At 44.7% G+C, this 25,045-nt stretch overlaps 1 protein-coding gene across 5 annotated transcripts in view; it reads left to right on the forward strand.

The window, feature by feature from the left end:
• The window catches only part of Dgki (diacylglycerol kinase iota), a 459,452-nt gene that overhangs the window by 169,047 nt on the left and 265,360 nt on the right, over positions 1–25,045 (forward strand). For all 5 annotated transcript variants that reach the window (XM_057763104.1, XM_057763127.1, XM_057763112.1 and 2 more), the window contains exon 3: positions 2,270–2,365. In XM_057763104.1, the coding sequence (XP_057619087.1) occupies positions 2,270–2,365 (96 nt within the window). The remainder of the gene's footprint in view (positions 1–2,269; positions 2,366–25,045) is intronic.

Here is a 25,045-nt window from a genome sequence, read left to right on the forward strand (position 1 = left end):
AATGAGTCAAACCACAGAATATAAAGGGATGGTTTTGGATAATTGGTTAGAAGTTTTAGTTGGATGGTAGGTGACTCCTGTAGTGGTTTAGATTGCAAGCCTAGTTCTCCAGGGCATCTTCTAAGAAATGCATTTGTATTTTACTCTCTAACGATGTCATCATTTTGTAATAACCTTTATGGTCCAGCCCCGTGTCTAGTCCTTCTTTCTTCTGATAGTGTCCCACAAGAAAAGGAAAGGTCTGTTTTCCCACTACTATGTATGTACGAACTGAGCATTGTTCATCAAAGGAGATTACTACTGGGGGAGAAGAAAAAAAAATCAGAAAAAAAGGCGCTTGAGGCCTTTGTCACTTATCTGTCTGATCACTGGTCTACATGATCACATATTACTCTTGCTGTTTTGAGACTTCCTCACTTTCCTTGGATCTTGAAACACATCTAGATCTGTGGTTCTCAATGTGTGGGTCACAACCCCTTTGGTGGTCAAATAACCCTTTCGCAGGGGTCATTTAAGACCACTGGAAAGCATAGACATTTTCATTATTATTCATAGCAGTAGTAAAATTACAGTTGTAAAGTAACAGTGAAAATGATTTTATGGTTGGGGGTCATCAGAACATTAAAGAGTCACAGGATAAGGAAGGTTTAGAACCACTGATTTGGATCCTAGGTCACAATATGGCCTGTGAATTTTCTTTCCTGAAACCATTTGAGACTGTTCACCCAGAAAGGAAAATGTATTCTATTTAAATATGAAGAAGTACGTTCATTGTTTAGCATGATAATTAGTGCTCTCTCCCCCTCTTCCTGCTGGAAACATTTGGTCTATATTTCTGTTTTTCTCTTCTAAGTTCTGACATCGGGAAGGCTGTTGTGTGAATGCTTCTGGAATGAGTTATCCTAAGAGTGGCTCGAATGTATGACGGACTTTAAATTACTTGGTTATCCTGTCAAGCTCTTTATTGAAGTCATCTTCTGTTGTCTGCCACAGACTGGGGTGGCTTAAGCCGCAGACATTGATTTCCCATCATTTTCAAGCCCAAACGGTACAAGGACAAGGTGCTGGTACCCTGAGTACCATCTTCCCATCTGGCAGGTAGATTTCTCTTGCTGTGAACTCAGGTGGCTCTTCCCTGCTGCAGGAGTATGCAGAAAGGGGAGCTCTCTTGAGTTCCTTCCTTTAAGAGCATTGATTCCATAGCGAAAGCTCTGCCTTCGTGACTTGATTGCTTTCCAAAGCCTGTCCTAATACCAGCACACTGTGGGTTAGATTTTAATATATGAACTGGGGACAGGGGCATAGTTCAGCCCACAGTATCCTCCATCAAAAGAGAGCTAGCCTTTGTATTTCTGATATGGAATACGATAGAAAACGGCAGGGCTTTTCCTATACTAACTCCATAGGCTTAGTCTCATGTTCCTTTATGGCTGATCTAATACAGTATTTTCTCCAATACTACATTCTTTCAGCAAATAGACAGACGATATGATTAAAGCAGTGTATCAGAAGAAGACCACAGAATCCTGTTTGCCATATTTAAAAGCCAAATGACTGCCCTCCTCTCTATTGTAAACTGCACATTTATGGGTAAAATAGGGCTGTGGCTCATTGTGTCGTACATCACAGCAGCCCTGCTCACCATCAGAAGTGCGTATTCTTAGGCAGCAGACAAATTACCTAGTTAGTAAAATTTAGAACTGAGTGGGAGGCCTTACCAAATTAGCAGCGTGTTTGGATTAGTAGAAACGCAGTGTGCTGCGAGTCCAGAGAGGCGAGCTAAGTATAAGTGCGTTGTCAGCCATTCTTACCTAAAGTATCTTAATCCTATCATCCTCTTTCTTAGCTAAATCACTAAGTAGAGGATTTTTTTTTTTATCTTTGTCTTCTGTGTCATCACATCAACAGTGTGGAGTCTGGGTAATCAAGCTTTTACATGGAACCCTTTAGACTTGCCTTTTCCACATTCCCTGAAAATGGTTCACGATGATGCATCCATGAATAAGGCCTTCACAGACCTCATAGCTATCTTGGCTATCGATGAATGTTCCCGAACACCATTTTCCCTTTCCAGAGTTTCCATAGGGTCAACTCTAGCCAGAATTTCCATCCATAAGGTCAGCCCCAGCAGTGTCTTTGAAGATCCCATGAAGAGTGTTTAAACTCCAGGGACTCACTGACTAAGTGCCTTCCATAAAAAAAATCCAGAGTTGATGTTCCTCCCTTGGTGCTGAAGAAAAAACTGAAGTGGGCGGGTCTTGTCTTACAGGAGAATGCTGTGAACGGGGAGCACCTGTGGCTGGAGACCAACGTCTCGGGCGACCTCTGCTACCTGGGGGAGGAGAACTGCCAAGTCCGATTTGCAGTGAGTATGTCCCATGGTGCCCATTTAGTCTTCCCGGGAAACAGCGGATGTCTGCGGATGGCGGGGATGGAAGGAGAGTGGTTCCCAGATAGCCCAGGATGGGCTTGGAAGGGCTCTATCCTCATGGCATAGACCTTCCCGCTTGCTTTTAAGGTTTACAGCTTCAGCATCAAGTTTCCATAGCTCCAGGTTGTCGATTCTAATGACTTTAAGGCTTCGTTGGGCAGGCTACACATAGCGTAGTGTGATGCCCAGGGCCACAGTAGTCGTGAGGGTGTTGTGGGAAGGAGTCAGAGAGGAGGTGAATGTAGATGAGGGAAGGTCATTTATGGTGGCTCGTGGAGTGGCAGGAGGCCTGTGTGGAGAGGAAGTGGGCAGGACAGTGGCTATGGGGCATGGGATTCCCGTGATGAGGGTGGAAATGGCTATGTGGGGTGTAGATGAGGTTTTTGCCTGTCTCCATACTGAGATCTGGAGAACACAGTTCCAGAAATGATTTGATAAATCAACAGCCAGGTGAGTAGGGGCAGCTTTTGCTTATTAAAACTCACTTTGTGCCCCTATTTAGTACAACCTATGAAGGGTTTAGACTTATCTTCAGGAGCTAGGTATGGGAGCGCTTACCTAAAATCACAGCACCGAGGAGGAAATATAGGATGACAGATTTGAGACCAGCCTGGGTTACATCATTACATAGTCTCGTTTTTCTATTACTGTGACAGAACATGCTTTAGGAGTAAAGGTTTATTAAGTTTACAATTCCAGGTCACAGTCCACCACTGTAAGGGAGTCAAGGCGGGAGCTTAAAATGTCTAGTCACACACACAATCGAGAGCAGAGAGAGAATGTGAGTCTGCATACTTAGTTGTTCTTAGTCCCCTTTCTACACTTGTATTGTCCAGGATCGCCTGCTTAGGGAATGGTGCCGCCCACAGTGGGCTGGGTCTTCCTGCCTCAGTTAAAGTCATTAAGACAACCCCATAGACACTGCCCACCAGCCAGCCTGATCTAGACAATCCCTTATTGAGGTACTCTCTTCTCAGTTGTTCCACATTGTGCCAAGGTAACAATTACAATTAAACATGGAATTATAGGAAGACGGAAGATATAGCTCAGTAGTAGAATATTTGCTGAGCATGTATAAGGCCCTAGGTTTGATTCTCAATGCTGAAAAAAAGAAAATAAACCATGAAGAAAGTGACCATACAGTAAGTCATGGAGCAACTAAAAGTTTAATGTTGAGAAAGTAGAATTAATTTTTGCCTACATTTTAAAAAATTAATCTACGAATAGAGTGACAGAAAACTTGGAATAGTAAAGAACAAAGAAGACTTACTTCCAATTTAAGAAAATGATGTCATAACGTATAGAGCATTTTCATTATATTTTTATTATGCATGAAAATGGCCTGAGGAAAATGTAGGGCAATCAAATAATATATGAATGTGTTTGTGTAGCAAGGAAGACTGAGCTTCTGTAAGAGCTTCTAGAAGAAAAAGGAGCCCGAGGGCTTCTGGGTTGCTAAAACGACCAAGTTTTAAAACCAACACTTGCTCCAACACCATGGCCGCTTTGGTCCCCTTATTAGTAGATAATTGTTTAAAAAAACTGTGTTGCATTTTTAATGGAAGTCAAGTTTGTTTAATGGATATAGGGAACAACAAAAGGCCCTGGAATGGCTCCGATGAGCAGGCTATGGATCTGAAGACTTGGATTTGAGTCTCTGTGTTTCCAACCTCTGTGTGACATTGAGGATTCATGCCTTTGGGTCATGGCTACCTTCTAGACAGAAAAGGAGAGAAGGATTAAATTGCTTTTAATTTTGTTTCTAATTTGGATATGTAATTAATCGTTTGCATTTTTTCTAATCTTGTTGTGAATTCGATTGATTTAAATATCAGCATTTCAACTTTATGCATATGTAGTTTTAATTAAAGTATAATTGCATGGGGTTTGATTAAATTAAGCAAATCTATGAGAAGCTCAGCTGTTTGGACTAAAAGGCTATAAATAATGAATTAACATGGAGGTCTTAGATAATCGTATAAACATTGGTCTTGGGATAGCAGATAATATGAAATGGAAGAAAGGAAGGCGAGCTTTGCATTGCACGTGTGCTCTATGGATGCCACAGGTGGACTGGCTCATTACCTAGTCCTGCCCCTCTCCAGACTGCTCCCCTTGGTCCCTTTCTGGGCACTCATTTCGGGACAGCTGCTTGCTACACTTCTCTTGACAAATATATGAATTACGACAGGCACCTCCTTTACCCAGCATGCCCGTAGGTAGGGCAGGCTGATCTGGAACTGACTGGGTAGCTGGTGCTGAGATCCTTCTGCCCCAATTGCCCTAGTGTGGCAATTACAGGTGTGCCATCACACCCAGCTCCATCCTCCTCCTCCTCCTCCTCTCTGCGCACAGTCAGCGTTTCTATCCATCATTGCTTGGCCACCAGGACCTCTAGGCCAGGAGAAATACAAGGCGAGTAAGGAGGATGCTAGCAGTCCATCCAGGGTGGGGCTGTGAAAACTCTGTGCCCTTTCACCTCCATCTTTGATTTTACTACAGGCATTTAGCCATTTCAACCCCATTTTAAAAATGTCAGCAAGATGAAGAGCTATCTTCCGAAAAGATGTTGCTTAAGCCAAGTCACAAACAAATGAGGAAGTGGGAAATGCCCCATGTGTTTCCTCACGGCAAGGTCCTTACTGCTACTAAGTGGAGTCTCCTCCTCTGCGAAGCGGGGAAATGCTGTGCAAGAATTTGGTACAGTGCACAGGCGGGATGCACTTGGCATAGGACTGCCGTAGTGAATTAAAGTCGGAAATGGAACAGGAACAGAAAACACACCAAAGGAAATATATTACCAATCTATGTAGGAGACATAGAAACAAAGCAGCCCTGAGGAGAGAGTCAGCCTCATGGGCCTTTTTAATTAACTGAGGCTGATAAAGCCACGAGCCCTCCCAATGGCTGGTTTAGGCTGAGATGGCTTGTCACATGACCACTTGGTAGGAATGTAAATGAATCATCAGCGCATAGCTGGCAGTGTGCGGCAAAGGCTTTCGGAACCTTCTAGCTCTCCACCCAGTTCAGAGTGTGATGTATGACCATCCTGAATGCCGCATTTTGGGAGACACATTGGAATGTGATGGAAGATCAACAGGAGAGTGACCTAGTTGGTCCAGGGTACAGAGCTTTTTGATAAAGAAAACAACTGAGTATTAAGGAAGGAATGTGTAGAAAAAGGCCTACGTTATTTAAAGAGCTGCTTTGAATTAAAGGGAAGTGACTTTCCATCCATAAGGAAGACAGAGTAGAACTCCAGATTCATACCCAATGTCTTTTACAGCGGTTATGACCCTTCAGTGAGCATACGGTCCCCCTGAGGCACTTGTGAGCAATTTTACTATTTTCCTTCCTGCTCCAAGTGCTGACTCAGCTCTGTCTGGAGCTGGACTTTTAAGCAAGTGATTTTCAAGAAGCACCTTAGATACTTTGGTGTGGGTGGTACCCAAACCTAAGTCTAAGAGTCTGTAGCACAGACTTGTTCATTAGGGTACTTAGGTGCCTAGAGAAGTCGCTCTAAGGATATGTATGTTTAGGTGTGCTGTAGATGACTATCTTGCAAGGATGCTGAAGAAAGGTGATGGGTGCCTGCTTCCAGAAGACTTCAGACAAGGAAGATGCTCTGCTTGCAACTTCCAGAGAAGTGAATCCATTTTTGTGAAAAGGCATACACATATAGATTATGTATGTATTTATGCTTCCCCTTTTATGCCATCTTTGAAGAATGACGACCAGTTGGCGTTATTGTAGCCAGGTACTACCAGCTGACTTCAGTCAAAATAGAATGGCTTTGTGGGAGAGGAAGGAACCCATCTCTGAAGACAGACTCTTCCCACCTCACCCTGTTTTATCACGTGAGGTTGACAGGGAAATCCCTGTGGCTAGATGTGGACGGAGACTGTTTCACAGACGTGGAAGCTGTGCTCATTATGTGTGAGGGGGCTTGAGGAGAGAGACATTTTCAGAGAGAAAGAAGAACATGAAAAAACTAAGAGGCAGAAGGCAATCTTTAGGGCAAGGCAGCCGTCATGGTGTGTGAGCACACCGAAGGTGTTTATCGTCAGAAGGAATGGGCAGGGTGGAAAGGACAGATGGGCTTGGCTATGCCTCCATGATTCTGAACCAAAACAGGGAGCACGCTATAAAGGTCAGAGAACGCACAAAGCGTGACCACATACTGTGTTGTCTAAACCAAGGCAAATTTAAAGGTGAACATGGGCTGCTGACGCCAGTGGCACTGGAGGCCAGGGGCTGAATAAGAGCTCTATCAGGGATACTGAGATGGTCACCCTAATTTATACAGACATTGGGTCATCTATTTAAAACCAAAGCTGGGGCTGGGGATATAGGTCAACTGACGAATGCTTGCCTAGCATGCATGAAGCTCACATTTAATTCCCAGCACTGCCAAGCTTAAATCCAGCATGATAGTGCAAGCATGTAAAGTCAGCATTTGGGGGGGGGGGGCAGGAGAATGAGAAATTCACGATTGTCCTTAATGGTATAATTAGTTTGAGGGCCAGCTTGAGCTACATGTGACTCTGTCTCAATGAATAAATGAAACCCAGGATGTACTGCAAGCAGGGCCTCCTGGTGCTATGTAGAGTGATGCTTCTGACTGCTGCTGGTGAATGTGGCAGGCAAGGCAGCGACTGCGGGTGACTGGGGGCTGTCAGGGGAGACTTAGCTTTGCATCCTCAGTACTGAATCACATTTTCTCATGGATCTCTGGCGACAACATTCAGTATGGTAGAATCTGTGCCAACATTTAATGGGATTAAAGTTATTCCCAAGTAATCAGATTTCCCAAATCAGTAATCTTGCCTTCCTGTCTTCCTGGCTTCCTTCTTTCCTTCCTGGTTTAAGAGAAAGGAATGTACAGAGAATGAAATTGGAGCCGAAATCTCCCTGTGTGATTGCCAGGAGAATAACTTGAAGTACAATTTCACTCCAGTTTGGTGATATTTATTTTTTAAAATTTAATGACATTAACTAATTTCAGGGAGGCTAGGCTATGTAGCATGCTGTCATGAGGCCAGAGAGAAACCTGTGGGAGTCCATCTTACCCTTCCACCGTGTAGGTTCTTTAGATCAGCCACAAGTTGTGTGCCTTTGTGTTAAGTCAACCGTCTTGCTGTGCCAGGTGAAATTTGCTCTACATTCTTTTTGCATTCATTGATCCTCTTGCTGTGTGTGTGTGTTGAGGACCCAGTACCAGGGAACTTCACGAGTGTTGGGAATGCAAACTAGTTAGCTGCTACTGTGGCAATGCCATTGTTCAGTGGGAACTGGAATAGCAAGTGTCCTAACATTGTGGTGACGGTATGCAAAGATGTATAGCCATGTGTCCCCAGATGATTTTAGCTCTGTTCTAACCATCCATGGAGAACACGCTAGTGCACACCTAATTTCAGACTTGAAAGAGACATATATGTCCATCTGCAGACTTAAATAGCAGCCTTAAACCTGTGGCGCTGGGCAAGCAGAAAGAGGTAGTGTGTGGGTGGAGAGGACTCCAGTGGGCTGCTTTAGGCTCGTGAACTGACTGAACTTTGACCATTATTTCACTAGTTTTTTGTTACCATATTGTCTTTGTACATCTGAAGAACTATTACAGCATTTGCATTAGGGATTCTCAGTTGCCAATGAGAGTTGTACTTAAACAAGAAATGTCCCCTAGAGGCTCATATGCTTGAATACTTAGTCTCCAGTTGGTGGCACTGTTTGGGGGAGGTTCAGGTAGTGCAGCCTTGCTGGAGGAAGTTTGTCGCATGAGGCTTTGAGAGCTTATAGCCTTGATCTACCTTCAGTTTGCTCTCTGCTTCCTGTGGGTAGGGTTGAGATGTGATCTCTCAGCTTCCTGCTCCTGCTGCTGTGCCTCCCTCACTATTACGGACATCTAGTCATCTTAAGCATAAGTCAAAATAAACTCTATCTTAAGTTGCCTTTGGCTGTGGTATCTTATTACAGCTACAAAAATGTAACTAATACAGAAACAGGGTTGTTGTTCTTGAGAACTTGATCTTGCTTTTTGTTATTGTTGTTTTCTTTCTTTCTTTCTTTCTTTCTTTCTTTCTTTCTTTCTTTCTTTCTTTCTTTCTTTCTTGTTTGTTTTGAGGGATGTGTAAAACATTGGACTAGAAAATTGTAATCAGAACTCAACAGTTCATCCTAACAGAAGCCTGGAAGACTGTAGAGCTGAGAGTCGTATGGATTGTGGAGGCCTGGGTTGGAAGTTTCAGAAGAAGAATTTTATGAGCAACTGGGCTGAAGGCCACCCACAGGATGCTTTAGCAAAAAATTGATTTGCCTTTTGCCTGTATCCTAAGAACTTGCATGAGGCTAAATGAAAAGCAGTGGACCAGCTTCTTTGGGGAAAGAAATTTTGAGACAGCATCAGGTGGAATCTTTAGCATGGTTATTATTTATTAGTCTTATGCAGTCTAGAATGAAAAACAGCAAGTGGGGGGGGGGGAAATGCACAGATCTTAGAGGAGAAGGCAAAAGACCTAGAGGAAAATGCTCCAACCATGTCGTGTGGTAAAGAAAAGGTTGTCATTGTTGAGGAGGTTAATGCCATTAAAGAAAAGCCTCTTACTGTGCGTTGAAATAGGAAAGGTGCTCCCAGGGAAAGACCTACCCATCTAACCTTCCATGTGGGAAGGAAAAGGCCTGAGTTTCCCATTTCTAGAAAGCATTACAAAGCTCCTATAAATATGAGCCAAGGGAGCAAGAGTTCTTCCCAAGTTGGCAGCCAAACTTGGCAGTGCCTTCTGTGTAGCACTTGCCTTTGAGGCACGAGAGATGCCAGAGTGAGAGGGTCGTGAATTCTTCCTCTGTGGTTTCAGAGAGCCACTGAAGCTGGGTGATACCAGGCAGGGTTGGAATCTCTGCAGGGAGTTGTCAGCGGCCATTGCATGAAGCTGGGAAGGTAAAGCCTGGGCTGCAGTGGAAATCCAAGATGTGGAAAATGCCAGATCTGTGAGACATATGCCCAGGAGAACCACACACAAGGAGTATAACCCTCTTGAGAGAGGTGTATGTTGTAGGCAGCAAAGCTGAAGGGGCGGAGCTATTTAAGCTCTCTGCTAATAAAGCCTCTGATCCTGGACATGGAGCTACAGGATTTGATGTTTGCCCTGCTGGATTTTGGTCTTCCTTTGGTTTTCCTTATGCTCACATTCCTTCCTTCTGGATGAAAGTGTATATTCTATGCTTTTATATGTTGGATGTATGTAATTTTTTATATGGGTGTCTTGGGTTTCTGCTGTTGTGATGAAACACCATGACCTAAAAATAAGTTGGGGAGGAAAGGGTTTTTTGGGCTCACACTTCCATATTGCTGTTCATCATCAAAGGAAGTCAGGACAGGAACTCAGATGGGAAGAACCTGGAATCAGGAACTAATGCAGAGGTCATGGAAGGGACAGCTTACTGGCTTGCTCCCCATGGCTTGCTCAGTCTGCTTTCTTATAGAACCCAGGACTGCCAGCCCTGGGGTGACACCACCCACAATCAGTCGCTAATTAAGAGAATGCCTTAGAGGCTAGTTTACAGCTGGATCTTATGGAGGCATTTTCTCAGCTGAGGTTCCCTCCTTCAGATAACTTGAGCTTGTGTCAAGTTGACATGTATAACAGGGAAGTTAACATTGAGAGATTGCCTTTAGGTTCAAAAGAGACTTTGAACTTTTAAATAGTATTGAGATACTGTTAAAGACAATTAGGATTTTTGAGTTAGACTAAATAAAAGTCGCATTAGGGTGTGTCCATGAGCCGGGCAAGAACAAGGGTGGAATGCTGGCAATTTTGAATGAATAAAGTTGTGCATAAACTCATGTGTTTTAACACTGAGTCCCCAGTTGGTGGCACTGTTTGGGAAGTTTTATGAGACGTTTAGGACATGGAGCCTTGCAGGAGTTAAGTGTTCACCAAGGACAGTCTCTCCCCACGTCTGGTTGACATTCTCTGCTCCCTGTATGTGGTCAGTGCTCAGCTCTCTGCCCATGCCTCCACTGCAATTACAGACTCTTCCTGGAACTGTAAGTGCCAAGAAACCTTTTCCTCCGTAAATCTCCTTTGGTGGTGACATTGTATCACACAAGCAGAAAGTAACTGATACAGTAAACTATCTAGTCACTTCTGACATTTTAATTTTTACTTTTGTTCTTTTAGAGTTAGGATTCCCAGGTCAGATCTGCCTTGTGAGAGTCTTCCATGCTTGGAATAAAGTAGCAAGATCATCTCAGCAGGCTGTGCACTGTCAGGGTAGAGAGCCTCTCACTAACTTCACAGAGGTCAGGACCAGTCAGGGAGACTGCCTTTGGCACCTGGCAGATGGTTACACCTTCCACTGTATACTCATGAGAGGTATACTGGTGAAACCTTACTTGACAACCATGTGAAGCTCGATGGCAGTCCTTTAGGATAAGGTCATACTAGGGGAGGGTACACACTAATTCTAGGTGAAGAGTATCCTTATAAGAAGAACACACACGGAGGGGACCATCTGACAATGGAGGCAGAGGCTGGATGGATGCAGGTACGAGCCAAGGACAAGGGGGCCAAGAAGCTGCTCTCAGAAGCTCTGGGAGAGTCACAGGAGCTTCCTCTTCAGAAGCGCCTTCACCTGTGATGATGCCTTGAATTTTGTACTCTGACCTCCGTGACTTTGAGAGCAAACGTTTGTGTATCTTTGTCACCCAGCTTGTGGCACCGAGGGCACTGCTCCGAACTGAACACTCCAGCTGTCCTGTGAGTTGCGTTAGCTTGTCTAGCTAGACAGACGCCTCTTCTAGCACACAGGCTCACAGACACTCTCCAAGAAAGACAGCATTGCAGTCTTGAGGATCTAGGTGGAGGGGATACGGTTTTGGAGAAAGCAGGCAGATAGGCAGGTCAGTCTGAGCCGTGGGGAGAGGAGGTGGATGGTTAGGTGACTGAGTGCACGTAGGTTGAGTGAGAAACCTGGTAGACTTCAGAACGCTCCTACCAGATATATCGTGTCTATTTTTAGGCCTGCTTCTATCACCTTGTTTTTGTGGGGCGGCTGATGGGTGCTGTTTTCTTCTTTCATTCTTTCCTTATGTGTAAGATAAGGTGGAAAGCGCAAAGCCTCGTGACACCCGACCTTCACTCGCAACCATTTTCCTTGTTCCTTTTAACTTGACAAGCATAGTCTTGCTGGGAGAGGTAATGGATTGCCCTTGGGAGGCTGTGTGACATGGGACTGGCTGAGAGATTGGGATACACAGATCTATGTTTTCGCCCAAAAGAACTGGGTGAAAACCCAAGACCTGCTTGGCTTCCCTGAGTCTTGGCCTCCTCTTTGATGGCTGCCTCTAGCATCAGAATCATGAAACGAGCGGACGAGTTAGCCAATGTCCGTAATCTCCGTTTTCCCTTCCATTCTTACTCCTAGTTCAGTGCCATTGACTTGGAGTCAACAATAGTCGGGTATTTTGTCAGACTTTGGTTTTAGCAAGGTCTAAGGTTTAGTATGAATCTTTGTGGTCCTCCTCTTGGGGCTGTAACACCTTCATTTTGTTCCTGTGTGTGGTCTTTGTCTTTTCACTGGGCCACAGGTGGGCCCAACCACGTGCAGCAAATGGCAGTATCCCTTTATGGGACACATCTCACAAAGTGTGTCTTTGGGAGTGTCAGAGGCCTCATTGCTCCAGTCATGGGGTTCATGACATCTGTCCACAGGGATGGCCTTGGGTTCTCGGAAAGGATTTGGAAGAAGACTACAAGGGCAGCCACCATCTGACATCTGTAAAGGAAATGTTTCTCTTTCTGGTGCTTAAAAAAAAACAATGAGAATTCTGGGATGATATTTTAGTTGTCAGAGGGCTCGCCTTGCAAGAAGGAGGGCCTGAGTTTGACCCCTAGAACTCATGTGGTGGATGCCCTTGTAATCTTAGCAAAGGGAAGGTAGAAACAGACAGGTTTCTCCAGGTTGTCTTCCTGCCAGTCTCTCCTAATCAGTAAGCTCTGGGTCCTAGTGCAAGATCTGAGGCTCAAGAAACCTGATGGCTTCTGAGAAATGATACCTGAGGTTCACCTTGGCTTCTAAATGTGCTCGCGCGCGCGCGCACACACACACACACACACACACACACCCCAATGACCATGAACCCAGTCCCGCCTCTTTCATCTCAGGAAGAGGAGAGCTCCTGCTATATTGTTATATATGTATGCTACCATTAAGAAAAATGATAAACTCATAGCCCAGCATGCACAGCTGGAGACTTTCCTTCCAGTTATGTATTCAGGCTGGCGGGTGTTTGCACTGAGCTCCCATACTATACTAGGAGCGAACCAAGCCTCACCTGCTTGTGCTCTGCTCTGGGACATCCACACGAAAGTTGGGTTGTCCAGCATGGCAGATTAATGAGCCACCCCCAGATGGCAGGCAGCTCGGCTGCAGTGGGTACAAGCTGTCAGAAGGAGCCATGTGTTTGTGTGGCGGGAGCGTCCAGGAGGCAAAGCCAGCTTCCAGGGTTGTTTGGGTGCCAGCCTGAAGCCAACTCATCCAGGGACTGCCAAGGCAGCTGTCTGCCAGAGGCTGCTCCTCTATCAAGATGCTGAGGGCCTAATGAATCAAGATGATTCAGGGAAAGCAGAGCCAGCAGCAACAATGGTTTACAGAGAGATTTTCATAGACAGACTCTCGACTGCTGATTTCCTTTGGCGGGGGATATGTGTGGGGAAAGGAAGTGGAGTCTGCCGTGAGTGGAAGTGGCATTGTCCTTTGTGTGTCTGGTGGACGATGGCTGGGCATTTCAATGAGATCATCTGTTTGTGTGATTAGAATAGCGCAGGGGTGGTCCTTTCACGGTGGCTGTTAACCATTGTTACTGCCACAGCTATCGCGATGGGCATTATAATTGCTGTCTGTACAGAATACTCCCCATGTGTTCTGCCGATCAGCCTGTTTCACACAGGAGAGGCAGGATGTGAAGTCTGGGGAACATTAAGATTTAGTCACTTAGGTGATCTGGATCAGGAGCCCCATTGTCCACTTGCATAGCCTATTTCACTTCCAAATCATATTCTAGAGAGCACTAAAGTCACATGCAAAACTGACAGAGGATGTTATTTGCATAAGCGACCCTGTTTATACAATGCTAAACACCTTTAGTACATATATCAGTGTTAGGAAACTCAAAGCTGTGGCTTCTCTGAGTGGAGGGAAGATTGTGGGATCCTTGGCCAGCCCCTCAGAATGCCTGTCAGCGTCTCCTGGAATCTCAGTGTTCTATAGAAAATGACTTGAGAGATGATCCCATGATGCTTTGCAGTTTTCCTAGGACTCATGCCTATGTCTGACCATTAACAATAAAACCCTGCAGGATGGTCATACCAGGAAATTTTCATGCACTGAAAGGTAAAAGTCAAAACCACATCCTAAGCATACTCATGGCTTCGAAACTTGTTTCTTCTTGTAGGTTTGTGCAGCTATTTTACCTTTATATTAAATTTTTATATTGAAGCAGAAGCACATGTGCATGTGTGCGAATGTGTGTGTGTATGTGTGTGTGTGTACCTTGAGCCTGGATAATTGCCGTCTCTTCTGCAGTGACAATTTTAGATTGAGGCTATGTTTGTGTTTGTATGTGGGGGTGCGTGTACATGAATCAGTTCTGTTATTGTTTGCTATTATATAATCCTGTTTCTCAATCATAAAGATAACTTGTCTCCAACTCAGTGTTGGGTTTGTGTGTCACGCAGGCAATAGCCGGGTGCACAGAGCTGCTGTTACCTTTCCCAGAGTTTCTTCACACCAATGACCCCAAAGCAGTAGATTGTAAACAATATTCTTATTCTCTGCATGTTGACTGGCTGTGGGTCTCTGTATTATCACCATCTGCTAAGAAAAGAAACTTCTCTAAAGAAGGTGGAGGGATGTGCCAACCTGTGTGTAGGAAGACAGAAACTGAGGGGGCAGTTTGTTACTATGTCATGTAACGGAATAATAATATGAAGGCCTATGCTCTAGCTAGGCGCCATTTCCCCCTCAGTTAATAGTTTCAGGCATGGGTTCAACTTGGATGGTGATTAACACAGAATCCACAACTAGTCAACAGAGAATAGAAACCGTGGCGTGCTCAGCTGTAATGGGACGTCTACGTCATCCACCCTCCTACCAAAGCTCAGGGATCATTTTGAAGAAGGGGCAGAAAAATTGTAAGGGACAGAGGAAGTAGATGCCTGTAGCAAGACAGCATTTTGGGGGAGCAGCAGCCCAGTTGCATGTGAATTCACAGTGGGTGAGACTGCATGAACAATGCTGGTACAAGATCAAGCCAGCCAAACTCCCAGCGTGGGTGGGGGAGGAGCTCATGAAGCCCCACCCTGTTTATCTGCTGTTGGCGTGTAATGGCTGCTGAGGTAGTGGTCGGGGAGATGGAGTCCATTTTCTTCCGGGAAATGACCCTGGAGAGGCTACCCAGGCTCCAGTGGATGGTCCTACACTGTGCACTTACTGTCATTGCTAAGTGGACTCGCTGGATGTTTTTAGAAAAGCGAGAGATCACATGAAATTGGGAGGGAAAGATAGTGTGAGAGAGGAGGAATTGAAGGGGAGAAAATCAGGGGTGGATTTGATCTGAACATATTATATGCATGTCTGAATATTAAATAAAATAATTGAAACACATTCTTGTTGTTCCAAGACACTCGCTTTTGGCATATCATTTGATTCTGCTGTTACTGAAAATGGTTAGCAGCTTCCAAAGTTGTTGTGTCTGTGTGTGTATGGGAGGAATCCGCTTGCGTGCTTGTGTGTGCATGGTCACAATAGCATGTGTGGAAGCCCAGAGGTCAACGCTGGGTGTTGCTCTAGTGCTCGTTTAGCTCCCACCGTATTTTTTGAGACCAAGTCTCCTACTGAGCCTGAAGCTTGCTGTTTTGACTGTACTGGCTGACCAGTGAGATCCCAGGATCAGCTTGTCTTCTGGGCAGTGCTGGGAGAGGCATGTGCTGCCATACCTGGCTTTTATGTGGGCACTGGGGAACTGAACTCTGATCCTCAAACTTGTACATCAGTCACTTTACCCATTGAACTGTATCCCCAGTCCCTTATCTCTGTTTTATAGCAACATTTTGCTGTTGTCACCCCTGCCTCTTAGACCAGGATGGAAATTCTTTTAAAACATCAGGAAATGGAAAAGCATGCCTTGATATCTTGATGTAACAGGAGGAGGGCGCTGTTGAGGTGGGTGAATTTTGGAATTGAATGACCTGGCTTTGAAACTAGGCTTTGAGTGATATAATTTTTGGTATTGTTTTCAACTTATTTAGGCCTGAGTTTCACGTCTGGACAGCATGGATCACATAAACCAACTTCCTATTTTTCCCTTAAGAATTATACAAGATGATGTCTACATAACAGCCTTGTGTTAAAACCATCAATATTCCATAAGAGGAATCACTACAGTCATTCCCCCTTGAATGGTATGGTTTAAGACTGTGAGCCCCCAAATATACCGAGAGTGGCTCTGAGACACTGAACCCATAGTATAATAGGCTTGTAGTGACATTAAAGTCGCCAGCTGTGTTTTTGTCATTGAGGAAAGTCGAGGACCAGTTCTTATGTGGTGAAATAACCAGCCCTGCCAAAGTCATGCTGTCCTTGGGCTCAGCTCCTTCGCTATTCTCCTCACCTTTCCCTAATATTTAAACAAATACTTGATGTCATTCATCTGTGTTTCTCCACTGCTAGACCATAACCTCCATTTTGCTTGTGAATTTTGTGTTTGTGTTCTGGGTTCTCCAGCACTGAGAAAAAGTGCTGTCTTTGATAAGCACCCAGCAAGTTTTCAGGGAAGGAATGAACGATTCAGAGATGTGATGGTTGGAAGACATGCACACACAGACACTTGTCCCTAGGGTCAGTCTGACATGTAAATGCCACTACATGTACAAGCTGGGATGTCTGAATTCCTGCTTTATCTTTAAGGTTCTTGAGAAAGAGGTCCTGCACTCACTACTACCCTGTTTGGTCAGGGCTCTGACTACTGAAAACCATTTTGCTTAATTTTCTTGGCTATTGGAGATTGCTTTCTGTCGTTGTCTTATAGATGGTCACAGTATGGATGCTGTTAGTTTACCCCTAAACAGCAGAGTAAATAAACCAATTTTATCAGATCTTATATATCTATCCTGATCTCTCTTGATTCCCTAATTGACCACTGGCAAAGAAAATAAGAACTGAAATCTAACACAGTGGCAGGCAGTGAACCTAGGATCCATCCTTACCTAGTCCTCCTTGGGCCAGCTGCCTAATCCCACTGGGTCTTTGTCCCCTTATCTCTAAAGTGACTGAAGGGGAGCTGTATTTATAATGCATGTATCATACCGCTAGGCTTCTAATAAACCTCTGTCTCTGGAAGTGATATGGGCAGGTATGTGTGTCAGGGAAAACAGCATTGCCAGTTGCCGATAACAGAGTGAGGTGGCCCATGACTTTAAGGCTGATCTTCCTGGACTAGATCAAGTGGAAGACCCTGCCTTTATTATGTCACTAATAGCTTAGAGTGTGGAAAACAGTTCAGGGGTAGTTTCTTTGCTACAATTTGACATAGTTTCTTAAGTAGACATGATAATTTATATTAAAACAAATACCTCTAAATAGTGGTTAGAATCATTTGCCTGTGAACTTTAAAAATAATTCACTTTCTACAAAGTTAGGTGATAATGGGACCATGAAACAAAGCAAATGGCATAAATGGTGCTTCATAGCTGCAAAGACTAAAGGTTAAGTTCTATATCTTCTAATTGATTTTAAGCCTCAAATCTCTGCTATGTCCATGACCAGTTATTACCCTGGAAAATGAGAGAATCATTGAGATGACCTCAGGACACCATTTTCCATGAACTCCAGTGACTTATGAGTTTTATGATACATATGCATCTACCATCAATTATATCTTAAATTAATGTGCTTAATTAAATTAATATGTGTGGGGGAGAAGCTCTAACCATCAGTCCTATTTACTGGTGTCTGCGTATGTGTGTATGTACACATTTTGCGCATATATCATCAATTCATTCAGCTATCTGTAAGCTATACAGCAGCTTTCTTCTATCATACAAATAACTTTCAATAGAACATACAACTGTAACAGAAAAGCCACAAAAGCAACGATGACAGAGCCAGCGACATAGTAAAAGTTGGCATGTGCCAAAGTTTAAATTAGTGATTGTCCATTGCTGTGTAAAATAAGATCTTTTGTGAAGCGCAGAGAAGCAAATATGGAAATAGAAAGAAAAGACAGACAGATCCAAGGCTGTTGGGAAGAAACAAGAGCAGAAAGCAACAACATCCAGAGACAACCAGAAACCCGTTATAGGACATGAGACATCCTTGCGTAAGAAGAGATCTAGGAAGAATAAATGTAAATACAACTCTACTCTTGGAGGACTTGAGTTCACGGGCTGAAATCTCTTTCCTTGAGTTGTGCCGGTGTGAGAGGAGGTAGAAAGAGTGGGAAAGGTAGCAATCTAGGGCCAGTCAGTGAAGTCAGAGCAGAAAGCTACAGCGTCCCTTTCAGCCGTCTCCATCTCTGTTGGCGCCACTTTGTTCAGCCGTGACAGCTGGTGCACAGTCATGGGACCTTTCTCCATACGTCTCACAAGGAACACCGGCGAGTCTGTTTGTCTCATGTCTCAATAACTAGACCTAAATTTTAGGTAGGAGCTTTTAGTACAGTGGTACGCAGTAGTCACCTGACTGAGTTTTGCCACAAGGACTTCTGGAGTTCATGTGGTCACTTTCTACTGAAGTCCACCAGAGAAACCCTGCACTACAGTCTTGTCCTAATTAATGACGGGGACATGCTCTGAAAAAAGTGAATCATTAGGCAAATTCATCATTGCATAAACATCAAAAAATGTGCTTATTCTTTTTTTTTTCTTTTTTTTTGTACTTGTTTATTTATTTATTTTTTCCTTGCTGATTTTTTTTTATTAATTAATTAATTTAATTATTAAAGATTTCTGCCTCTTCCCCGCCACCACCTCCCGTTCCCTCCCCCTCCCCCAATCAAGTCTTCCTTCCTCCTCAGCCCAAAGAGCAAGCAGGTTTCTCTGCCCTGTGGGAGGTCCAAGGACCACCCACCTCCATCCAGGTCTATTAAGGTGAGCATCCAAACTACCTGGGCTCCCACAAAGCCATTACATGCAATAGGATCAAGAACCCATTGCCATTGTTCTTCAGTTCTCAGTAGTCCTCATTGTCCATTATGTTCAGCGAGACCGGTTTTGTCCCATGCTTTTTCAGTCCCCGGCCAGCTGGCCTTGGTGAGTTCCCGATAGATCATCCCCATTGCCTCAGTGTGTGGGTGCACCCCTCGCCGTCCTGAGTTCCTTGCTCGTGCTCACTCTCCTTCTGCTCCTCCTTTGGATCGTGAGACTTCAGTCCAGTGCTCCAATGTTGGTCTCTGTCTCTGTCTTCTTTCATCGCCTGATGAAGGGTAAAAGGTTAATCAATCCAATTATAAAATGGGGCACTGAGCTGAACAGAGACTTTTCAACAGAAGAAGTTCAAATGGCCAAAAGTCACTTAAGATCATGCTCAACTTCCTTAGCAATCAGGGAAATGCAAATCAAGACAACATTAAGATACCATCTTACACCGGTCAGAATGGCTAAAATCAAAAACACCAATGATAGCCTCTGCTGGAGAGGTTGTGGAGAAAGGGGCACTCTCATCCATTGCTGGTGGGAATGCAAACTTGTGCAACCACTTTGGAAAGCAGTGTGGCGGTTTCTCAGGAAAGTCGGGTTCAACCTACCTCTTGACCCAGCAATACCACTATTGGGAATATACCCAAGAGATGCCCAAACATACAACAAAAGTATATGCTCAACTATGTTCATAGCAGCATTGTTTGTAATTGCCAGAACCTGGAAACAACCTAGATGTCCTTCAGTGGAAGAATGGATGAAGAAAGTATGGAATATATACATATTAGAGTACTACTCAGCAGTAAAAAACAATGACTTCTTGAATTTTGCATACAAATGGACGGAAATTGAAAACACTATCCTGAGTGAGGTAAGCCAGACCCAAAAAGAGGAACATGGGATGTACTCACTCATATTTGGTTTCTAGCCATAAATAAAGGACATTGAGACTATAATTCGTGACTCTAGAGAAGCTAAATAAGAAGGTGAACCCAAAGAAAAACATATAAAAAATGTGCTTATTCAAAGTGTGGTATAACCTACTATATGTGCATGGAACATCACATGATATATATACCCACACATATATACTATATGTGCATGGTACATCACATGATATATATACATATATATGTGTATATACATACATACATGCATACATACATACATATAGTCTGTTATTGACCAAAATATTTTGCAGTGTGTGATGTATTTACCACTCTTCCGCCACTAACACAAATCACTCCTAAATCATTCTTCAAAGAGTGAGAATCATAATAAGAGCCAGCTATTGAGATTCCCATTCCTGTTTCCCCATCCTCCACAACTCTCCATGTTCTGATGGTAGCTTTTTCAGACACTGAGTGCTGAAGACAGGATGGGGTACCATTCTGTCTAGCCAACCACCTGCTCCAGCTTGGAATCAACACAGTTCTAGGAACCTGGTCCTTATCAAATTGCTTCCTGGGTTGGTTGCTTCCCAGGAGGAAGAAAAATATCTCCATCTAGTCTCACAGTCAGCCCACAGAACCTCTGCCCTCTTTGGCTATCTGCTCTAAGATTTGAGATTTTCCTTTACTATGAAGCATATGCGCTACCGTGGAAACGATGCTCTCCCTATAGGTCCAATATCCGGAAGGTGTTTCTCTTCTTTCTCTCTGTGTGTCTCTGGAGGCTGTGCAGTTTGCACTTCTATTTTTAGCTCAGGTGGCCTCCTGACTTAGCATACCTGAGGCTACTCATCAGAAATGCCTCCGGGAACACAAACAGGTCACGAACAGGATGCTTCGGGCCGGTGTTCCTCTGAACAAAACATGGTGCAGGAAGTGCATATGAAATGGGTTTTATTGCAGTGCTCCAAGGCAACTCAGCCACAGCCCAGGAGGAAACTGTTAAATGTGCAGTCAACCAGGCAAACTTCCTAGCAAAGTTGATCAAAGCATGGGTCGAGGCCATCCTAGACTGCCGGTTGTTCTACTGGAAAACAATGAAATCGTGAGACGTCAGAGTTGACTTTGGTGGAGACTTAGGATGGACTGGAAAGAGCCGTTATTATAATATTCTTCATTACTGCTATAGCTTCCCTCTAAAGCTCATGTTAAAGGCATGGACCCCAGCCCATGGCTCTGCTGGAGGTGGTGCAACCTTTGAGAGATGGTTCTAATGGGGGAGGGTGAGTCTCTGGGGACTTAGCTTTGAAGACTCCTGGCGCCTCTGTGTCTTCTCTTTCTGTTCCCCAGAAGCCCCCACCACCACACAGAGCAGCTATGATACTGCAGTGTCACAAGCAGAGGGGCCAAAGGCCTGAGGGCTGAGAAGTCTGAAGTCATGAGTCGACAGAAATGTTGTCCTTTATGAAGCTGGTTAGCTCACAGATCTGTCACAGTAACAGAAAGCTGACAAATACAGTCACACTTGCCCTTCTGGCTTGTTTTTCTCTTCCATTCAGAGCACTCTAGACCAGAGCCTAGTCACCTATTCCTACTCATCACCACATTCCCAGTGACTTTCTCATTAAGAATTAAGGACAATATTTTAACTATAATCTGAATGACCCCGTACTGTCTGGTTGCCATTGGTACTTAGATCACTGAGTGTACTCTGCTACCCAGCGCTGGCACCTCCTCCACCGTCCCTACATCGTCATGCCTCTGAGCTTTTCTTCCCTCTTGCTTTGCCTCTACTTGGGTGGTTTTGCCCCCACTTCCCACCCAGCCACCAAAACTCTTAACTGATAACACATGAAAATGGACCCCCGTGAGCCCGGTAACTGTACCCAGCAGACACCCCAAAGCTGGCCCCTTCTCCTGTTAGAAGACAGAAGTGCCTCCTAAACACCAAGACTTGAGATCTTCCCCTACCAGAGTTTCTAAATGTCTCCACCTATTAAGGCTGAAATCCAGACTCTACCATCTCAGTCTCTGAGCCCCTCCCTCTTCTACATGACAGCTTTTATTTTCCGAACCATTCCCTTTGGTGATTGGTGACCAGTCCAACTGACCATCCTCCTGGCTTGTCTAAAAATGTCCCGTGTTGTGTAAGTAAAAAAGAGCAATGGTGCAAGTTTAGCCAGGGCTTTCAGATAACGCCAGCCTTCATTTGTCCCAGATCCCATCCCAGGTTCCCAGAGAAACAGAGATTTGCCAAGCATGCTTGTCATTTCTTCTAATTAGGCTTTAAGATAGATCAGAGAACTCTTGTTTTCATTCACCTTGACTTGTACAGCAGCAAAGTTCCGTTTATGTTGCCCAGAGACGTAAATTTCCCCTAAAGGGTACCATATTCCTGACATCCTAAAGAGAGAGGAAAAGAGAACCAGGCCAGCCTCAGGGGACTGTGAGTCCTCTCCACCCTCACACAGGGCTGCCACAGCTAGGCTTCAGGGTCTTCTGGGTGGGTATGGGAACCTCGTTCGCCATTTGACTGGCTTGCTGTTTCTTCCTCATCTGGTTCTCCACCCTCCCTCAGTTTCTAATCCAGAAAGGCCAAAGGGCTGAGGAACTGATGGAGATCAGCTGATGGCGAGGCTCTGTTCCTACCTTGAGTGGCATCGGCGCTCACAGCATGGGAATGGATCGAGTGTCAACCCAGCGCTTGAAATGCTTCTTCCCATCTAGTCATTCTGCCATGCCCCCACTCTAAAGCACAGCGTGCTGGGGTCCTGTTGCTTATGTAAGCACTGATCACGTTTTTTTATCAGACCAAAGTAAGATACAGTGGGATAGAAACCATATAATTGTTGTCATACTTGGGTTGTCATCCTTCAGACACTACCACCACACATGGGCGGGTTACTGGGCGTAACTTGAATACCAACAAGGACAGAATCAGGAAACCTTTAGTAAGAGCATGGAGGTGACTCTACTTGATGTCTAGAGCAGCCAGTACAGAGAGCCTTTAAATTCACCAAGGAGAACAAATCAATACATTCTTTATCATTTGAATTTAAAAATGTGTCCAGAGTCTCAGACAATCTTTAGTTTTTAACTCATATTTTTTGTGCTATATTCAGTATCAAATGGACTTCAATATTAAAAGTCACAAGCATTTCCATGCTTTATTGATTATTTATACTTAATTCAGTTCAACGTTTCTCAAAGTGGAAGAAGTACCTACCAGCTTCAATAAGACTTTCGCGGGGGGAATGTGGCTGTGTTTGGAATGCATCTAGGTTCCTGTGTGCTGTGTACTGTTGCTGTATTTCCCATTGTGCTGATAGTTTTGTGTTGCCATGACAAAAGTATCTGACCAGAAATGAGGGAGGAAAGGCTGGGTTTGGTCAAAGTTTCAACAAGTATTCAGTTCATCAGTGAAGTGTCTCAGTCTGAGTGGCCGGAGGCGTTGTTGTCGGTGGCTGTTTACACGGTGACAGACCAGGAACCAGAGAGTACAGACTAGCCAGAGGTGGGGTCAGAGGCCAGTGATTCGGTTCTAACAGCCAGATCCTACCTCGGAAATATTCCACGGCGTCATAAACTGGAGGCCAAGTATTCAACGCACAAGCCCGTGCAGTGCAGTTCAGATTCAAACTGTGGTCCTGTGTTTGGGGTAAGCCTTCAAACAAAGAAGTTCAGCATAACTGAGCGAGAATTCTGCATTTTGAGCAGTGTTTGCCCAGAAGCTTGCTCTCCGGCTGTGTCAAATGAGCTTCATCAATCCAAACACCAGCCTTCTGATGTGTAAACTGTCGCGGGCTGGATGTGAAGTACTCTGCCTGCAGTTCGAGCGCTGAGTGCTCACTTCTCAGGCAGAGCTGCCTCTGAGAAGCAGTTAGACCGAGTGCTTGCCCAGTGGCCTGTTAGCAGGTAAATGAATTTCTCTTTTCAGCAGAGAGCTGGGGACTAAAGGTAGGCCTAGCACTCCCTGGAACTGAGGCACTTGTTACAGAAACCTAGGAAACCGCTGGCCCACTGAGGAGCCATGGGGCCAAGTGATAGCTGGAAAGCGGGGTTGGGGGCACACCCTGCCAATATCAAAAGGAGCTCAGCTGGAGGGAGTAGATTTTAGGGGCGGTGCCTTTAAAGGGTACATCCTGTCTCCTCCACTCTCCGCGTTCTGCTTGCTGTTGTTAAGTAAGCAGCAATGTCCCACCAAGCCTCCCCGCCATGATGTACTGCCTCCACAAAAGCCCCTGAAATGGGACCGTGGAATTGAATCTCTGAAGCCGTGGAGCAATGTAAAAATTTCCTCCTTTAAGCTGTTTCTCTCAGATATTAGGTCTGGAAAAGTCTTAACATATAAACCAAGAAGTTACCAGTGAACACATTGGGTTCACTGAAACAATTTCTGCCAGCGGAGGAAATAACACCATGTTCTTACTGCTGTGGAAAGAGACCTTGGGCTGTCAGTGAGAACTTACTGACTTCGCTTTGTATATGATTATCGTATCAGGCAGGGTTCTCTAGAGGAACAGCACCAATAGATTGTGTGTGTATGTGTGTGTACGCATGTGAATGCGGGTGTGTACACAGCATATTCTTATCTTGTCTCGTATGTATATTGAGGAAGGAGACTTATTAGATTGGCTCACATCATGGGGTAGGTAGTATGACCCTGGTTTCCTGGATGAATGTTCTACCTGATGGCTGCACAGTTCCCAATGCAGAGACCTAGGAGCTCCCTGGAGAATCACTGTACTCTCTACTTAAGCAGGTCAAAGAGCTGGAATCTGAAGTCAAAAGAGGATGGTGGCAGCAACTCAGGTAACGTGCATTCTGGAAGGAAAAGGTTCAGACAGGCAGGCAGGCGAGCAACTCTGCCCTGGCCTCACGCTGTCCGAGCAAGGTGCTGCCCATTGTCGATCCCACATCGGTTGATCTCTCTGTAGACATCCTCACAGACACTCCCCGATGCTGCATCTCCCGGGCTTGTCCTAAATCCTATCAAGTTGATAATGAAGAGCAACCATCAGGGCTGGAAACATCAACTACCTGATTTTACAGACCACAAGCTGTTCGGGAGCTGTCAGTTAGGAAGCTAGTTGCGCCAGGAGCCGTTTAAGGAGCTCTGGTCAGAGAACAAAGCAAATGGGCTGATTGGTCTTGGTCGTATGAATGGGCGTTCAGATTGTGGCTTGGGTGTTCTGCCTCAAAAGACCCAGAAGCGTGCAATACATTTTAAGAAGGTCTTTAAAAACTCTGTATTATTTAAATAAGATTAGCTTTAGGACTTACAGCACTTTAAGTTGTGTGTTGTCATCCGTAGACTTTCATGCTTGAATTAATTGAGATGAATGATATTAGTGTATTTGCATAACCCAGAAAGCTGAGAGAGGATATATATGAACCCCGTGGCTCTTACACTCTTGTCAGCTATGAGGTTTCCTTTTACCTTGCGGTCTGCTGACCACCAGTCTGCCAGGACAAAGGGGCAGAAGTGGCGACAGAGAGCTCTGTGTGGCCTGTGAACAGGGTAGAAATGG

This window comes from Chionomys nivalis, chromosome 1 (genome assembly GCF_950005125.1).
Source record: "Chionomys nivalis chromosome 1, mChiNiv1.1, whole genome shotgun sequence".
NCBI lineage: Eukaryota > Metazoa > Chordata > Mammalia > Rodentia > Cricetidae > Chionomys > Chionomys nivalis.